The 17,875-nt window shown below is 34.8% G+C and overlaps 1 protein-coding gene across 1 annotated transcript; it reads right to left on the reverse strand.

Moving 5' to 3' along the window:
* Nucleotides 1–983: 983 nt before the first annotated feature.
* On the reverse strand, nt 984–12,165 carry LOC132617283 (probable polygalacturonase). Its single transcript, XM_060332253.1, has 5 exons — nt 11,544–12,165; nt 3,654–3,774; nt 2,589–2,837; nt 2,009–2,162; nt 984–1,803 (listed from the first exon to the last, which is right to left on the reverse strand). The coding sequence occupies exons 1-5, from the start codon at nt 11,931–11,933 to the stop codon at nt 1,278–1,280; spliced, it is 1,440 nt and encodes a 479-aa protein (XP_060188236.1). The 5' UTR covers nt 11,934–12,165; the 3' UTR covers nt 984–1,277.
* Nucleotides 12,166–17,875: the final 5,710 nt, after the last annotated feature.

Below are 17,875 nucleotides of genomic sequence, written 5' to 3' on the forward strand. Positions count from 1 at the left end.
TAACTGTGGTTTGTTTCCGTTACCCCTTGAATTATAACTCTCAACAGTTCGAAAAATCCTTTATTGTAAGCTTCTAAAATTTGGAACAAAAAGAGTAAATATTTAATAGTACTTAATTACTACTAGATATATGGAACTTAGACATGTAATTTATTTTAGTATTTTTTTATGTTAATATATTTCTAAGATCAATTTTCATAACACATAACTCAATAAGGTTGAAATTAAAATTTCTTAAATTTTCATGATCGATTGTTTAATAGCTTCATCGGTTTGAAAAAAGACTCAGATATGAGGATAAAAATTGGAGTCCTTTTGAGATAGATGCTATCTGACCCACGATAAAGAATTTAGTCTATACGCTTATATGATTTTTTTTTAAAATTGAAAGTAGGGGCGTACATAGGTCGGGTTGGTCCGGGTTGTTCAAATACCAAATCAAACTAATTATGTCGGGATTTTAAATTTATAAACCAAACCAAACTAACGAAATTCGGGTTTTCAATCTCTGATTTTTTGGTTTCTAGAGCTTTTCGGGTTATTTCAATAAAGTCTTCATACAAAACATATAACTTGTGATTTAAATATTTCTTTAGTCCTAATAAGATACAACTGTCTAATTAAAGGGTGTTTTTTAAGAAAATAACAAAAAATGTGACATGAATGATGACATTGCACTAAAATATTCAACAAAAGTCATGATAATCCGCCCGAACTATGAACAAGTTTGTTTAAAATTACGACACAAGTTGTACTAAAAATTCTGCATCTCTTTTCCATTTCCTTTTTGTTCCAACTTGACTTTTAGCCCGACTCCACTTGGACTTTAGCGGCAAGTTTAGGGGCCTATTTTTCCTTTCATGTCGAATGATAAAAAGAATCTAACGCTGAGTCAATTATTGTATAAAATACATAGCTATGAGAAAGCGCGTTATGAGGAACATGTTGGTCTCTGCTGACCCAAATCATTGTCTCATAAAAAATTGAAACTTGAAGCTGCTTTCATATTTCTTACAACTGTAATAGTTGTTGGAAATTTTCAATACATAAGCTGACTTCATTCTTCTATGTACAACGTAAAAGAAAAGGAATGTTACAGGTATATAAAAAGAAAAAAGAAAAAAAACTAGAAAATGAATGTGCAAGAGTAGTTGACTGAACATGAATATTGTAAGCATCTCGCCCTTCCATTCAATAACTATTCAATATAGACATACAAAACAGAAGCTCGCCACTGGGAAAATTGGCCCTCGAAAATGTGGATATCCGAAACCATTTCAGAAGTCGTAATCTATGTCCGATGCATTCTGAGAGTCAGAACGTCGGATCAGATGTCCTTGCTCGTCATATAGGTCAAGGTTCTCACACGGGGCGGGGTAGACAGTACCTATTACACGACCTTGAACGTGAGAACACTGGAATATGTGTTTCTTCTTGTATGTTATCCCAATAGACATATCTCTGAAAGTAACATTTCTCACTGGAATTTCAGAATTTCCGTGGATACGAACGGGCACACGAACTCCCTCACCGTGGACTGACACATAGGTTATGTCCTCTAGTACTGGTACGGCTTTGGGATCAAATTCCCCATCAGGATGTTCGTTGTAATCTGTCTTGATGACGATCCCCACCCTAACATTTTCAAATGTCAAGTTCCTGTATGCTATGTTTCGTACGTATCCTCCTCTACCAGCTGCTGTTTTGATGCGAACAGCACGCCTTGAGTTCCAGACATGGACGTTTTCCACAGTGACATTTGACACCCCACCAGACATCTCACTTCCTATCGATATCCCCGCACTGCATATTGTTCAACCATGGTGAGTGACATGTAATGTAAATGGTGTTGCTCAAACAAAAGTTGCACATCTTCAAACCAAAGTTACTAATTATCAGCAGGCTAACAATATCAACGGCAATGAACATTTTCCATGCAAGAAATTTCATAGGTGCACACAAACATCCAGGCCATGAAAACAAATGTAAGTCCACATGGAAAACTCACCTGACCATTGAACGAACTACAAGATTTCGGATGACTATATTTGTTGAAGGCCGTCCATATGAAATTCCAAACTGATCCCAACCACTCTTTATTGCAATGCCATCATCACCAACACTGATGTAACAGTCCTCGATCAACATATCTTCACATGAATCTGTCCACACCATACTAAAACATCACAAACTCATACTGAGAAAGAGGGGAATAAGAAAACAATAAAGAAGTGCATATAGTGTATCAACGTCTTTTAGAATGATATCAGCCTAAGAAGCATTGCAGTTCAGCAGGCTGGCAAGAATTTTGGCATATTAAAATCTCAGAACTCAATTCTCATTCCTTGTGAATTGATAAACCAAAAAAAAAAAAAAAAAAAGCCAAAATCACCTTTAAGGTTAAGCAAATTATTTTCAGATATTTTAGCTTGCTTATTATTGATTTCATTAAACAATCAGACAGTTCAACAAGAAATCAATAAAATTTAGTCTTAATATGTAATTATTCACAGCTGGCTCATATAGAAAAAGTGGTAACTAACTCAAGGTTTTCTATTGTTTGCAATAATGACATATTGAACATTCACCTGGATCTATGCCATCAGTATTCGGAGCGTCAAAGATGGGTGCCAGAATTGTGACATTCGTAATTGTTACATTCTTGCAGTCATATGGATGGAGCGTCCAAAAGGGAGAATCACGCAATGTTATATTAGAGATCACTATGTCACTAGACCACATAATCTGGACAAGCGGCCCTCTGGTGTTGTTAAGAAGTCTCTGCCTGTACTTCTTCCACCATGTAAGACCCTGCCCATTAATGGTACCATTATGCCCTGTTACCAGAAATATGTCACATAATCAGATTGAGTTGGTTCACTTCATACTTCAACAACAATTTTAAAATACTTCACTATTCAAAATCTATAAACAATTGCGTCGTGCACGCTGTAGGCAAAGTTCATCTATGATCGCATCGCCTATTTCACTGCTGAACCTTTATGCAAACATGAAATAGATCTGATATAGAATATTGATATATGTGTGAAGAAAAAAATTAATTTTATAACCAGACATAAAGTGAATAAATTTTATTTGTTGAATATGACAAATAGATTCTGGAGTTAAGTATCATCACTTCATTTGATCCTGAAACATTTTGGATCAACTGCTTCTCCCTGTGTCTCCCTCATTAATGAGCCAACAACTCCTTAATGCAAAAAGAATTTTCTTCAGCAGATGGAATATCCGTAATTTGAGCACCAGCCACGGACACCTCCTGTAGAAAAATTATAACATGGCACATGGACTGCCACATGATCGATCTGAATGATTCAGTCATTTGAAAAACAACCATTCCACACAAAAAAGCAGCAACAACACCTCCTCAATCCAAGCTAATTCGGGTTGGCTGTGTGAATCCTCAATAGCTGTTCCGCTCCATTTGGACCCGTTTCATTCCAATACTTCTCAGTGGATTTAGTCACTAGCAATAGAATTGATGATAATATAACTAATACTAAATAGAAATACATGACTATTTTCAACAACTTGGAAACTATGGGAACTTCGCATTGCAAAATACTTGCTCTTTCGGGTGAGGTTACAGGGTCAGTGTGACAGTTATAAACGTTCAGAAACAAGTCGCTAACCTGTGATTACAACATCTCTGAGGTTCTGGCCATGGATTAAACTTCCATAGCGTGGTCCTTTATGCTCTCTCCCATATCCATATGAAGGCAAGGGAGGCATAAGAGGCCAGTACTTCTGATCCTGTTGAGCATCACAGATACAAACAGAAATATCACAAGCTCAGCCACTTGAAAGAAAGTAAAATTAGATATAGCTTCAGTAAGGAGAAAGACGCAAAATGATGGTCAGTATGAAAAAGTTATCAAGCTCTTTTGCTCGATGAATACATGTCTCTAATTGTAAAATAACAGAAAATGCCACCATATAGACAAAAATTGCAGTTCCTTCATTAGGACTTAGATCCCTTTTGTTTAACTCTGCACAGTATTAGTATTAGAGTTGCAAACTGTAAAATGCTTAATATTAGTCGGTAGCATGGCAGGCCAAATTTTACTTTTTAGAATGGACAGAAAAAGTTGAACTGGCAAAGATAAAAAGGCGCTACGAGAATTTTTTCATGGATAATACTTTCCAAGAAAGTGTACGTTCTCCCTGCATGGACAAAATAAAAAGTGGGACATCTATGTTGCTTAGATCGTTCAAAATCCTTGTCGCACCCGCGTTGATCCGACACGATTTGGTTTGGGTATGGGATCCGCAATGAGTTACTCAACATAACTTGAGTGCTTTAACTACACCTATGGCCAAGAAGTATAGGTTTATAGGGTATTTGGATTGTTTTGGGTTAATGTCATATAGACATATTTTTGCTGTATCAACATTTTGCGCAAAATCTGCTCATTTTGACCATAAATCTGCCAATCAATTTTCAGCAAAGAGGTAACTGGAAAAAAAGGTGTCTCCGGTCAACTGGGCAACTTCAAACCAAAAGAAAATCTCCAATTAGCTCATCTCCTCCCCCACAAAGGTCTCATCGAAATATCATCAGCCAAATAGCTCGAATCTCAAAAATGCCTCAAGAGGCTGGCTTGGAAGTGAGGCTTGGTACCCAGGCCATCCAGAAGAAAGTAGTTTCAAGTATCTTGGGTTTATTATGCAAGGCAGCGGGGAGATTGACGATGATGTCACACATCGTATTGGGGCAGGGTGGATGAAATGGAGGCTCGCTTCCGGAGTGCTATGTGACAAGAAGGTGCCACCACAACTTAAGGGCAAGTTCTACAAAGTGGTGGTTAGACCGACTATATTGTATGGGGCGGAGTGTTGGCCAGTGAAGATCTCTCACGTTCATGAAAGTTGCCGAGATGAGAATGTTGAGATGGATGTGTGGCCACACCAGGAGTGACAGGATTAAGAATGAGGATATTCGGGACAAGGTGGGAGTGGCCTCGGTGGAAGACAAGATGCGGGAAGCGAGATTGAGATGGTTTGAGCATGTGAAGAAGAGAGACACAGATGCCCCAGTGCGGAGGTGTGAGAGGTTGGCCATGGATGGTTTCAGACGAGGTAGGGGTAGCCCGAAGAAGTATTAGGGAGAGGTAATTAGACACGACATGGCGCAGTTACAGCTTACCGAGGACATGACCTTAGATAGGAGGGTTTGGAGGACCCAGATTCGGGTTCCTTATTAGTAGTCGCATTATTGCAGTATAATTTCTTGTGCTCTGATTTCTGCTATTATCTGTTATTTCCTGTGCTTTGATTATCCTATTTTATCTGTGTCGCATTCGTTATTTGCATTTCCATATCGCTTTGAATCTTAGCCTTATCTGACCTCTTTTTATGCTTTTTATTGAGCCGAGGATCTTTCGGAAACAACCGTCCTACCTTGGTAGGAATAAGGTCTGCGTACACTCTACCCTCCCCAGACCCCACGTTGTGGGATTTCACAGGGTTGTTGTTGTTGCTATAGTGCCCGGGACCATTCATTTTCTTTATAGTTGCAACAAAAGACAAATTTAATAGCCATAGTTCACTAAAAGGTGATGCTATTGCCCTCCTTATAATAGGTTTTTTTCTTACACTAATAGGCAAATGAACTTTCCTACTCCACCATTGCCCCCATGTTCCCTTTTCTTATACTGGTCTCAAATTACAAATATTGTGGTTATAACTAATTTAACTCATGGATTTTATTCTCACTAACTGATGCAGTTGAACCACTGCAAAGGATCTGAGTCTGATTTAAGCATCGTGACCATCATTGTTGATTCCTGTTTTTTTTTTTGGTAAAGACCATCATTGTTGATTCCTGTTACAGTATTACTTGCTTTTTTGTATGTGGCTCCTACCCATTATGGCACGCTGGAGAGAGCTCCCTGCAATGAAGTCCGCCGGAGCTTCCTTAGAGGAAAGGGGAAGAAGAAGCACTTCTTTTCATGGTGTCTATTTTTTTCTTAATTTTAGTGTGAGTTGTCATTTTTTGAGTCGTAATGGTGACACGTCAGTAGTGTATGATGTACATGCACTTCTTTTGTTGGCTGATTGTAGGTCAAGTGTCTAATAGGTCACACCTTTAGTTGAGGTGACTAAATGAAAAATCATGACTAGTTAGGGGGTTGTCTATGTAGTAGGACAAATATAAACCACCTTTCTGTTAAATGTCACTAGTCAAAAGAACATAATGGAGATCATGTAATGGAGGTTCACCTTTGGTAATGGAACAATCGAGGTTTGATAAAATAGCCAAAAGATCCAAAGAGTTTCAAATGGTACATGTTCAAAATATAAATTATTTTGCGAGAAGTAAGTAATGAGTCTAGAAGATCTCAAGAAAATGACAATCTGGAAGAGCTTCAGAGTACGACCATTCTATAGATGGAAGAGAAGAGCTTTTCCCAAGGCAGTCTGTGATTTCGCTATTTACCATCGTTTTCTTAAAACCACATTGGCAGCGAGCCAAATGATTGATATGTTTGACATACAAAATCAAATATTTTGAGCAGATTAAGGTGATACTCTACAGCCAATAATATCAGTGGTAAATTATCACCCGCCTTTCAATCAAAATGCTTAGGCCGCCACCAAGCCAATCACTAATATACCTTGAGTTGACATAAGCAGGGAACTTTTACCCAAAGGCATAACCTTGGTTTCAAAAAAGGCAAATAGCTCCATGCCTTTTCGTAGTCTATACGCAAATAGCTACTTCCTTCCCTCGTTAAATAGATGTATCTAATGATCTCCACTGTAATAATGGTACTCAAGGCCGGAGATAGACCTATTTATAGGAAGGTCATTGAGGCAGAAAAAACATTTTGCAGGACTAAGCCCTGTTTGTCTTCAATAACAAAATGTTTTGGCATCTTCCACAAATTTTTCTCTTTTCATGTCCAAACACATTTTTGTGTTTTGGTTTTTGAAACAAAATAGAGCCATCAAAGTAGACAAAGTTTACTCTCACGATAATCCCAAAAACTAAACACTCATAAAATAAAATAAAATAAAAAAGAGCAAAAAATAGAACAAGAAAAAACAAAAACAAACTGTTAAAGGCACCGGGAACATGACTCACAGATACATGGTGATCTTAGTAGGAAAAGATACAGTCTGCCTATCTGCCCAGATCACATACTTGAGAAACTATCTGCTGCCCAGCTACCTGATGCATGCCTTACCTCTATGCTATTTTTTGATGAAGTACCTCTATGTTATTTTGATATGAAAAGCATCATTCAAGACCAGCTACAATTTCCAGTTACTTAAAAATTTAAACCTCCTACAGAACCCTCCCATCTGAAACCAACCTTTTTTGTTTTGATATGGACCCATCTGAAACCAACCATACCAACAGGAATTAAAAACTCTAGGCAGTAATAACTGGAGGGGGCAAGGAAATGAAGAGAGGCAACACACATATGCACTGGAAATTTGACATTATCATATCCTTTTAATTTGGACTTAGCAATGAAAAAGATCACGTCTTATTCCATTCATGAGTCATAATACATAGTCAGTGCAGGCAAAAGCTGCAAGTAAACTCACTTCTTAGATCACTTAATCCACCTAATTTTGGATAACATATCACAAGGAGTTGACAAAAGCTTATCTAAAAAAAAAGAGGAGTTGACAAAAGCTCAGATTGATAGCAAGATCATACGGAATCATAAATGAAAGCAAGATCGAAAACCATGTAACTCATAGGCATTGAAGAGCAAGAATGAGGAGAAACAACCAGCAGTTAGTACATATAGAGAATACTAAAAAGAGGTGAACTACAATTGAACGCCAAAAAAGAAAACCTATGGAATCATAAATCAGATATAGATCACTCTCCCTGCACCACCTAGGCATTGAAGATAAAGAATGAGGAGAAACAACCAGCAATTAAGTGAACTAGATATTATTAAAAAATAGATGAACTGAGCCAACGGCTAAAGTAGAGAAACAGGTCCATGTTGACACGTCATGCAGATAATGCAGGTCCATTAACTCAATAAATGGTTGGAAAAGCAGTTAATGTTCACAATTGAGGTACTATTCAGAAGTTTTTAAGCTACAGTCTCCAGTCCAAATGGGATTATATTCCATCTGTCCTATCCTATTAGTCCTGTTTTTCCTTTTCATGCTACAGAGCTCTAGTCCAATTATGATATGTTTCACAATATACTGCATCCTATTAAATTAGCCCTAATTTGAGTCAAAACATAAGAGCTGGAAATATGTGTTGTTAGTACTTCATCAGCGAGGGGCTATACATAAAATTTTTATATTCTTGAAGAATACAAAACATAAGCAGGTTCAACAAAACTTTTTGTAGATGCATTGTACCCTCCCCATCCCATTATATGTGAGTGCATTTGGTTCGACGCCAATTTAAGAATTAATTTGATTTGTGTTAAAAATGTTCAAATAATACACTCTCTAGTCTAATTTACATGGTGCCTTCTGTCCGGAGGCAACTCAAATATGTTTGACAGCATTCGATAAAATTATAATTTTGTACAACTTCCACAGCTCAAGAATTCCAAATTATTTAACTAAATGAAATTAAGTTTTATTGAGATGTTTCCCTATTAAACTAAGTTTGAACACTTACGTTTAATTGTTGACGCTACTAGCTGTATAACATACAATCCTAATTATCATCTTAAACTCCAAGTGGTGTCTCACAAAATGGGACGAACGGATCAGTTGAAAAGTTAGTTTGTTAGATAAGATAAAATCATATCAGAATTTTATTTTGATTTATTAAAGAAGCACGTGATGTTAGGTGATATCTTTTTATTTGTCAAAGTTGTGATGGTAGAGTTTCACGGTACATGTATTGGTGGGAGAGGATACAGGTACCCGGAGGAAAAGCAAAGGTGCGCTTAAGTTGATCGAGCACCATTAAAAATAATGAGAGTTTAAGTTTTATATAGTGTCAGAATAAATAATTTTTTACATTGTCAGGTTGTTCAAAGGATATGTACAGGTAAGTTTCCTTAAAATGTGGGATTTGAAACCTTGAAAATAAGATATGTTGCATGCTACAACAGGTAAAGATGGATTATTAACACCGATGGTGTATATTACTTAAAATCAAATAATCATAAAGATATTATATAATGGGATGGTCTCAAACATTATGAGAAGAATATAGGATGTTTTAAGATTTTCCTTTTTAGAAAATAGTTCCTTATTTAGGAAAGTTATCTATTTCGGCAGACCAAATAGTACAAGTAAGACATATAATGGGACAAAGAGAGTTGGAAATTTCTATTGATTATTAATTCGACTCTAGGACTCCATCTATTCTTCTCTAGGGAGTAGGGACTCCATCTACTCTTCTATAAAGTTAGACCAATTATAAGACTTCTCATTTGTTGCTTTTTTCTTTCAAGTACTTAATCAGTTATAAATAAATCAGAAGTACAAGTTTGCTAAGGGATTTGTGGTTTTCGAAAATCTTTTACAATAAACAAAAGAGTCTGTGGCTTTATATTCCATTTGCATTTTCTTTATGAAAATAAAATCCATTTGCATTTAATTTTGATCATTAAACTTCAGATTTTCTGAAATTAGCTCCAATCTTAAGTTTAACCTTTAACACGCTAAGCTTCAACGAGAACTAAAGTGTGTTATCTTCCTTTGTTCTCCTGCTAGAGGTTTTAGTTAGAGACAGAGACCAATGAATTTGTGGTTGTAATAGTTCCTAAACCTACTAACCACACCAAGGACAGCAAATAAATTGGAAAACAGAGTAGAATCAGAAGTTGAAGAATATAAATCAAAGGCAAATGGAAAGCCAAATGACTTTCTTTTTTTTTTTTCAAATTTTTTTATTACATAGGGGAAGGGGAAATGGGGGAGGGTATTACAACGTGGGGATTCGAACCCTCACCAACAAGATAAGTTCAGGTAGCCAACCAACTGAGCTACTAAGTATTTGTCTCATCTCATGTTCAAGCAAAGCAAGAAATTTTAAGGGATATCTTAATCAAGTACTGTTTCTATGTCAACATAATATATCAAGGGTATGTCAAACAACTGAAACTGTGAACTGATGATACCAATACTTAAACATGATTTGACATGTAATTTGTTTAATAATAAATCTGCTCCTAGTGGAAAGTCCATCTAAGTACTATTTTTTTTTTTTTTTTTTTTTTTTTTTTTTTGAAAATCCTCAGAAGAAAGTCCATCTACTATAAAAAAGCTGATACCCATCAACAAGGAAAAAAGAAATTCATGATGATTTAAGGAAGATGCAACAAGCTAAGCTGCATTGGAAGGTAATCTGTACTACAAAATAGTTCTACACATATTAAGGTGAGAGGAATATATGGTATTTTGCCACCAACATAGAAAGTACATAACAATGAAGGTGGAAAGCACACCACAATTAGAAACTTAGAGATCCTATCAAGCATCATAAATGTTCTAATGCAAGGTAACCAACAATCGTTGTTGCTCAGACTCGGGCGTGGATCTAGAAATCGGACTCGTCATCACATAACCTTTAGGATTGGGGGGTATGAATCCGAGTGCGGATACAGGTGCTGGGATACGGCCAACAAATGTACATTATGACATATAAAGTATATAGTTCGATTAACTATAGGTATTTAACTAAAGCTAATAAAATTTATTTCTTTATAAACACCTAATATTTTATTCATATCTCTTGAAATAGCATAGCATTCTCATACTTCATATAACTATATATATATATATATATATATATATATATATATGTGACATAAACCTACAAAATCAAATCAAATACCCAATCAATCTATCCTTCTCCGCCATAGATGTAGTCAAAGTACCCAAGACGAGTTGACCAAATCCAGTGTGGACCCCACACCCATATCGTGTTGACACGGGTGCGGCAAGGATTTTGAAGAGTCAGCACAACATAGCCAACAATAATGTTTTACAGGTGTTTGGTTGATGTATTAGAGAAAAAAATTTGAGCATAGATCCACTAAGAATAGCTCTCCTAGATTTCCATCTACAACTCAAGACAGGAAACTGTTGACACATCCACTATATATATCATACAGAGTTACACACTGTCATCTGTCAGTTCCCAACAACCCCATAATCCAAAATCATGTGTAGCAAGCTTGTCTATCACTATTAGCAAAACTTCATACAGGAAACTATAAACAATTAGCAGTCAAATGAGAGAAACCAACACAAGAAAAGTACTCCCTCTGTTCCAATTTATGTGACACTTTCTATTTATCGAGATTCAAACTATGTAAGCTTTGACCAACATTTTAAAATGTATTATTTTGTCGTATTGACATGGGGAGATTTACTCCTTATACCACTTTTCGTCTAGTTTTTAAATATCTAAATTTTAATTTTAAAATATTAAGTTTAATCTAATTCAGTTTAGCTTCGACAAGTGTCACATAAATTGGGACAGGTAGTAATAAAAAGGCTAACTTTTAGTGTTGAGCATGCAAAGTTTTCAACTTTTAAACATTAACAGATGATCAAAGAGTAGTACTTACATCAATACCCAATATAACAGCACCTTCAGCAAGGAAAAGTGTCATATGACTAGTAAGATTAAACGGTGCCGTTAACCAATATCCAGGTGGCACATTAAGCTGTCCACCACCTTTCTTACCAAGCTTTGAAATTGCCAGAACTGCCCTTTCAAACGCTAATGTATTCAATGTAACGCCGTCACCAACACCACCAAACTCCGTTAAGTTAAACGCCGTTTGCCTGAGTTTAGGCATTTGCCTCACCGGAAAATCTCGCCGGAAAATCAAGATTCCGGTGGTAGCAACATCCCTTTGCCATAATATAACGGAAAATATAAAGGCGATCAAGAAAGCAGTTAACAGAGTTTTGTGATTACAGAATAGTGATGGGATCCATCTAGTTTCAACCATAGCGTAGAAATGTGAAAAAAAAAAATACTAAATTGAATGTTGAGTTGGAGATGGGAGAAATGTTGGTATGTTTGTTGTGTGCATGAAAATGTAGTAGTAGCAAAGATTGTAATAGTTGTATTTGAAGTGAAATGTTAAAGAAAAGAATGAGTTTGGAAGGTGAAGTGTAGCGGTCAGGATCAGTGAGATGTGTTAGGTAAATAGTGAAGTGAATTCAAAGCAAGAACAATCTTTGAGTTTGAGATGCACAAGAAGCCTTTGGTTTAAGAATTTGAGAGAAAATGATAAAAATGGTCACTTATGTTTTAGGGTAGGTTCAAAATGGTCCCTTAAGTTTGTACTTAACAGTTTTGGTCCTTTAAGTTTGTCAAACGTTAACACTTTTGGTCTCCGTCAAATATTTACCCGACATTGTCAGTTAGATATAACCAAAACAATGGGGGGAATTTTTACGGGGATCTCACATTTAGAGGTGCATTTTTGTAATTTCTGCTATTTTTAATTTATTTCAAGAGTATGGTGCAACTTTTAAAAGTCAAGAACTCTCCCATTCAAAAGATGAAAGTTGCGGAAATGAGGATGCTGCGATGGATGTGTGGAAATATTAAGAGAGGTAGGATTATATAAATGAAGAGTGACCTCTGTGGAGGATAAGATGCGAGAAGCGAGGTTGAAATGGTTGAACATGAATAGAGGAGAAGCACGGATGCCTCAGTGTAGAGGTGTGAGAGATTCGTTATGGACGGTTTTAGGAAAGGTAGAGGTAGGCAAAAGAATTATTGGAGAGAGGTGATTAGACAGCACATGGCGCAGATCTAGCTTATCGAGAACATGACCATAGATAGGAGGTTATGGAGGACACATATTAGGATAGAATGTTAGTGGGTAGTTGAGCGTTATCCTACTTATCATTTCATATTAGTAGTTGTTGTATTATCTTGTAGTTTCTTATTATTCGATTTCTGCCACTATTTGTTGTTTATGTACTTCGATTATCATATTAATTTGTGCTAATTACGACTCATTTTCCATACATCTTTATCGTGCTTTTTATTATATTTTGCCATGACTTTTTATGCTACTTTGAATTGTTTATTTTTGTGTCGTGAGTCTATCCGAAACAGCCTCTCTACCTCCCAAGGTAAGGGTAAGATCGCGTACACTCTACCCTCCAAGACCCCAATTTGTGGGATTTCACTGTGTATATTGTTGTTGGTGGTGGTGCAACTTTTTGGGTGTAATTTCTACTATATGTTGCATACTTTAGGATTTCATGAGACTTTCTCGATATTTATAGTTAATCTTCTTTTTCACTGTTTCCGTCAAATCTAATATATAAAGTTCGATAGATATTGACATAGACTAAAAGTTAACTCTGGCAAACTTAAAGGACCAAAACTATTAAGAGTCCATTTGGATTAGCTGAAAAAAAGTGGGTTTTAAGCATAAGTGCTTAAAGTACTTTTTAAGTGCTGAAAGTTATTTTATAAATAAACAGTTACGTGTTTGGATAAAAGTGCTTAAAGATTTTTAGAAGTAAGGATAGTATTGAAATTAATAGAAAATATAAGAGATAAAAATGTAAAGTTGTTGGTCAAACCAAAAAAGTTTTTAAGCCAAAAAAAAAAAAGTTGGGGTTGAGCAACTTCTTGGTTTTGACTTATTTTAAGCACCTTCTAACTTAATTTAAGCTACTTTTTATTTTACTAAATACTTAAATAAGTTAAAAAATGGCTTATAAGCTGATTTGCTCAACTTATAAGCAAATCCAAACGGGTTCTAAGTGCATACTTAAAGGACTTTTGAACCTATCCTCAAACATAAGGAACCATTTTTGTCATTTTCTCCATAATTTGAGTAACAGTTAGTATTAAGTTCATTTGGGTGCTACTTGCCTTATCTGCTGCCATGTGGCTGTATACCCTGCCCTAATAATTCAATATTGTCAGTTGAAATAAATATTAGGGTAGCTTTTGCTTATAAATTTTAAACAAATTTTTCCGAAATTTATAATTTATTTATCATTTTACCAAACAAAGTTTGTTTAAAACATAAGCCATATTTAACAACAAAAAAAAAAAAAAAAAAAGCGTTTATCACATTTTTTTAGTCAAATTCCCTCTTATTGCTCTAATTAGTGGAGTATATTAGTTATATGTGCCTTTTGACATAGAGATGAATGATAAGCAAATAATCTTATAATTAAGGGTATTAAATATTTTAAGAATATATATAAGAAAATCTTAAAAGACAAATAATATAAATTTGATGTAGATATTTCAACAAATTCAAGTAGCTTTTTAATTGGAAAAACAGAAAGCTTTATTCAAAAATTTGAAGCACACTCCACATTAATTTTTTTTATTATAAGATTGTAATGACAATTTCGTTGTACTTATGGAGTTAATTGGGATATGTATGAGTCAATCTAGCATGTGAAAGTACATAAAGGAACATATTCTTTCTAATGATCTAAGATATGTTTTTATTAAATATTAATTGAACTCATAGATGTGTACTAAGTAACAACCCATCTAACCTGAGTAAATAATATAGTACACAATATTTTAATTAAAACATTATCTCTCGAATGATATAGACATATTTTGCATCAAATATTATACTTCAATGACAGAATCAAATAACAACTAAGAATTAGCTAATTACTATATAAAAAGGATAGATATTTACATGGGGACACATTCAATACACATGCAAGTTTTATTTGAAGTAACAACTTAAAACATGAGATTGAAATTACATTCAATGGTTGCGATCTAATTATATATCACTTGACTATATGATTCCAACAAACAGTGAGTTCTCTCCTCTTAATGAAAGATCAATTTACTCAGCTCGATTTAAAGATAAAAATATCTTAATCATCATTCATTTTCGGTATCTACTATCTCCACGCGGGGGCAGATCTAGGGTTTGTCATGTTGTTCACCCGAACAACGTCGATAAAAAATTACACTGTATATAAGGTATTTTTTATGTACATATATAGATGTTGAATGCTCTGCACACAAGAGAAAGAGTTGGTTCTGTGATTTAGAGGGTTCAAAATTTACCTTAAGGTACCAAGTTTACATCCCAAGAGCTATATTTTTATTTTTTGAACCCCCTCAGTGAAAATCCTAGATCCACCATTGGTCCTCCATGAATTCTTCAAGAGTTAAGTTTTCCATTTTAGGACTCGAACTCGAGACCTCTGATTAAAGTGAAGGGGTTTATTTTAACCAGTGTTTTAAAAGGCGGGGGCGCGAAGCAAGGCGTAAGCCCTGAGACACAGGACGTAAGCCCCATGGATCTACGGGGCATATGTCTCATGTATCTTTAATTTTATAATTTTATTACTAAACAATAAACAAAAGTAAAGTTTTCATTAAAATTCTGCAAATAAATTCAAATAAATCACCAATAATATAAAAAGAATTATTATAAATATTATTTGAGAAAGATAACAACACAAAAAATGATACTAGCCTAGATAATCTTTAAAATGAAATTTCATTCACTTCATCATCAATCTCCATATCTATTAGTTCTTCCCGACCTCAACTAATATTTGCACTGACTTTTCTTTATATATTCAAAGAAGGGCAAAAAGTGTAAGAGCAATAAAAAAAATGGATAAAGTTGTTTCAAATACATAGTGCTATGAATCTTTATCATATCAATTTCAGGCATAATAATCTAAAAAACTATTTATGACAGTGTTATTTTTTATGAGAACTGTTTTTCTTTATTTATATATTTTAGGAAAAATCACTACAATATGAAAACATGATAACATAAAGTATAAATATCATAATTTCGATAATTAAAATCATAATTTATAGCAAAAATAATTTTAAAATAATAAAAATAAAATTTAACGTCTAGGGCGTACGCGTTTACGCCCGAGGCTTACGCTTTCTCGCCCGAGACTTACGCCCCAAATTCTAGGGTGTACACCCTATAGATCTATGCCTTTCATTTGCGCCCTGAAGCATTTGTGGTACGCCCCGTCCCGGGGGCTCATCCGGGACTCGTCCCGAAAATGCATCTGAAAATACTGATTCTAACTCAACACACTTTTTGGTGATTTTTATTTCTTTTTCATTTTGTTTTCCGAATAGGTAGTCAATTACTAACTTTCTAAAAAAAAAAAAAAATTACTAACTTTCTATTGGTTTCTCATTTTACCTAAATATGGAACTAATTAAGTGAGCGAAGGCTATTGTGACGTGTAAGAAAGTTTTAGCAGAAAAGCATGGTTCTACCAACAAAAATTGTCTAAAAACTCGAATATATTATAGCCACTATATATAAAGTATTGATCTCAACAGTAAGTTATATTCCAGAAAGATTAATATTCCAACTTTGCAATTAAGCTGTCCCTTTCGCCCGGATGCATCTTACCATGGGAAAATCTTAAAATTCGGTAGCAATAATTAAGAATAATAGTTAAAATAGTTGAGCTAGTCAGTTGACATGTACTTGCAATATAATAGAAGGTTGTTAAACAACACCAGTCAGTTTATTTATCGGGTTGTTGGAATCAAGTTCTGCTTAATCATTTCCCAATCGAAGTATTTGCCTTCTTCCAATTAGTTGTTCCTTTTTCTTTATCTTGGTCCTAAATGATTTATGGTCATATATAGGCTCATAGCATGTGTGAGGTGGATGCATGACATCTAAAAGAGAAAAAGTTGGACTCATATTGATACACACTCCTGTTGGAATTGAAATAACAGGGCGTCATGCGAAAACTAATAATTGCAAATCTTAAATGACATGAATCAAAAAACACTGAAAAGTTATTAAAATTCTTTGATATATGATATGAGTTTGGTCAATTGACCTACATATGATAAAACTAATATATAAAAAATATTCTAAAGATATTCAGAGAATAAATCTCACCTTAAGCAAAACTCTCTAAACAACTACATTGTGAATGCTATTGTGTTGTGAATGAGAAGAATAAATCTTCTATTTATAAAAGTATAAAACTTCTCCTCCAAGAAAAGGGATAAATATGACAAAGTCCTTTTCCACAAAGAAAACTTTTTCTACCAAGAAATTCTTTTTGAAATAAAACACAATTATGGAAGAATCCAAATAAGGTAGGAAATTGAGGATAATCCCTAACAAATCTCCCCTTGGCCTGAATTTTCTGGCAAAATAATCTTCATCATCTCCTTTACATAATCTTTATCACTACTGTTTGTTATGGTTAAAAGTAGGCATGGTTGAAAATTTCAGCCTTGTGCTTTAAAAGTTAGCGCAGGTTGAAAGTGGAGCTCATGCGTTAAAAGTAAACATGAGTTGAAACTGGTCTCAATTCCAATACCCCATGCTTCATTAGCCCATACCGCTCCTGAAAGGATTCCTATGGTTAAAAAAGTAAATCCTAAACTAATAACCCGATAACTCCAATAATCCAAGTGTTGAATCAATTGGGACCCCAACATTTTTAGTGCCTACAAGTAGGTTCAACACAATCTATCAATCAACTATGACTCGACCCCAAACTGGTTGGGTTATACATTCCGCTATTTTCAGATCCATTTTATTACATTTGGCTGAACGCGAAATTCGCAAGTTAAATTAAATCGTGCACTATATTAGTTGTAATGGAAAAATATTAATGGTGTCACATCAAAGTTCAAGACTAAGGACCTGTTTGGCCATAAAAATTGTTCACCTTTTTCCGGAATAGTTTTTTACTTTATTTGAAAATAAGTGTTTGGCCACGAAAATTCTAAAGTATTTGCAGAATTGCTTATAACATGTTTTTCAACTCCATCTTCATGATTCCAAAAAAAAAAAAAAAGTTCTCTTCTCTCCTTTATAAAAAATATGAAAAAGGCTCAAATATGTCATCGAACTATCGGAAATAGCTCATCTATGTCATTCGTCAATAGTTTGGCTCATTTATGCCATCGCCGTTA

Source organism: Lycium barbarum, chromosome 11 (genome assembly GCF_019175385.1).
Source record: "Lycium barbarum isolate Lr01 chromosome 11, ASM1917538v2, whole genome shotgun sequence".
NCBI lineage: Eukaryota > Viridiplantae > Streptophyta > Magnoliopsida > Solanales > Solanaceae > Lycium > Lycium barbarum.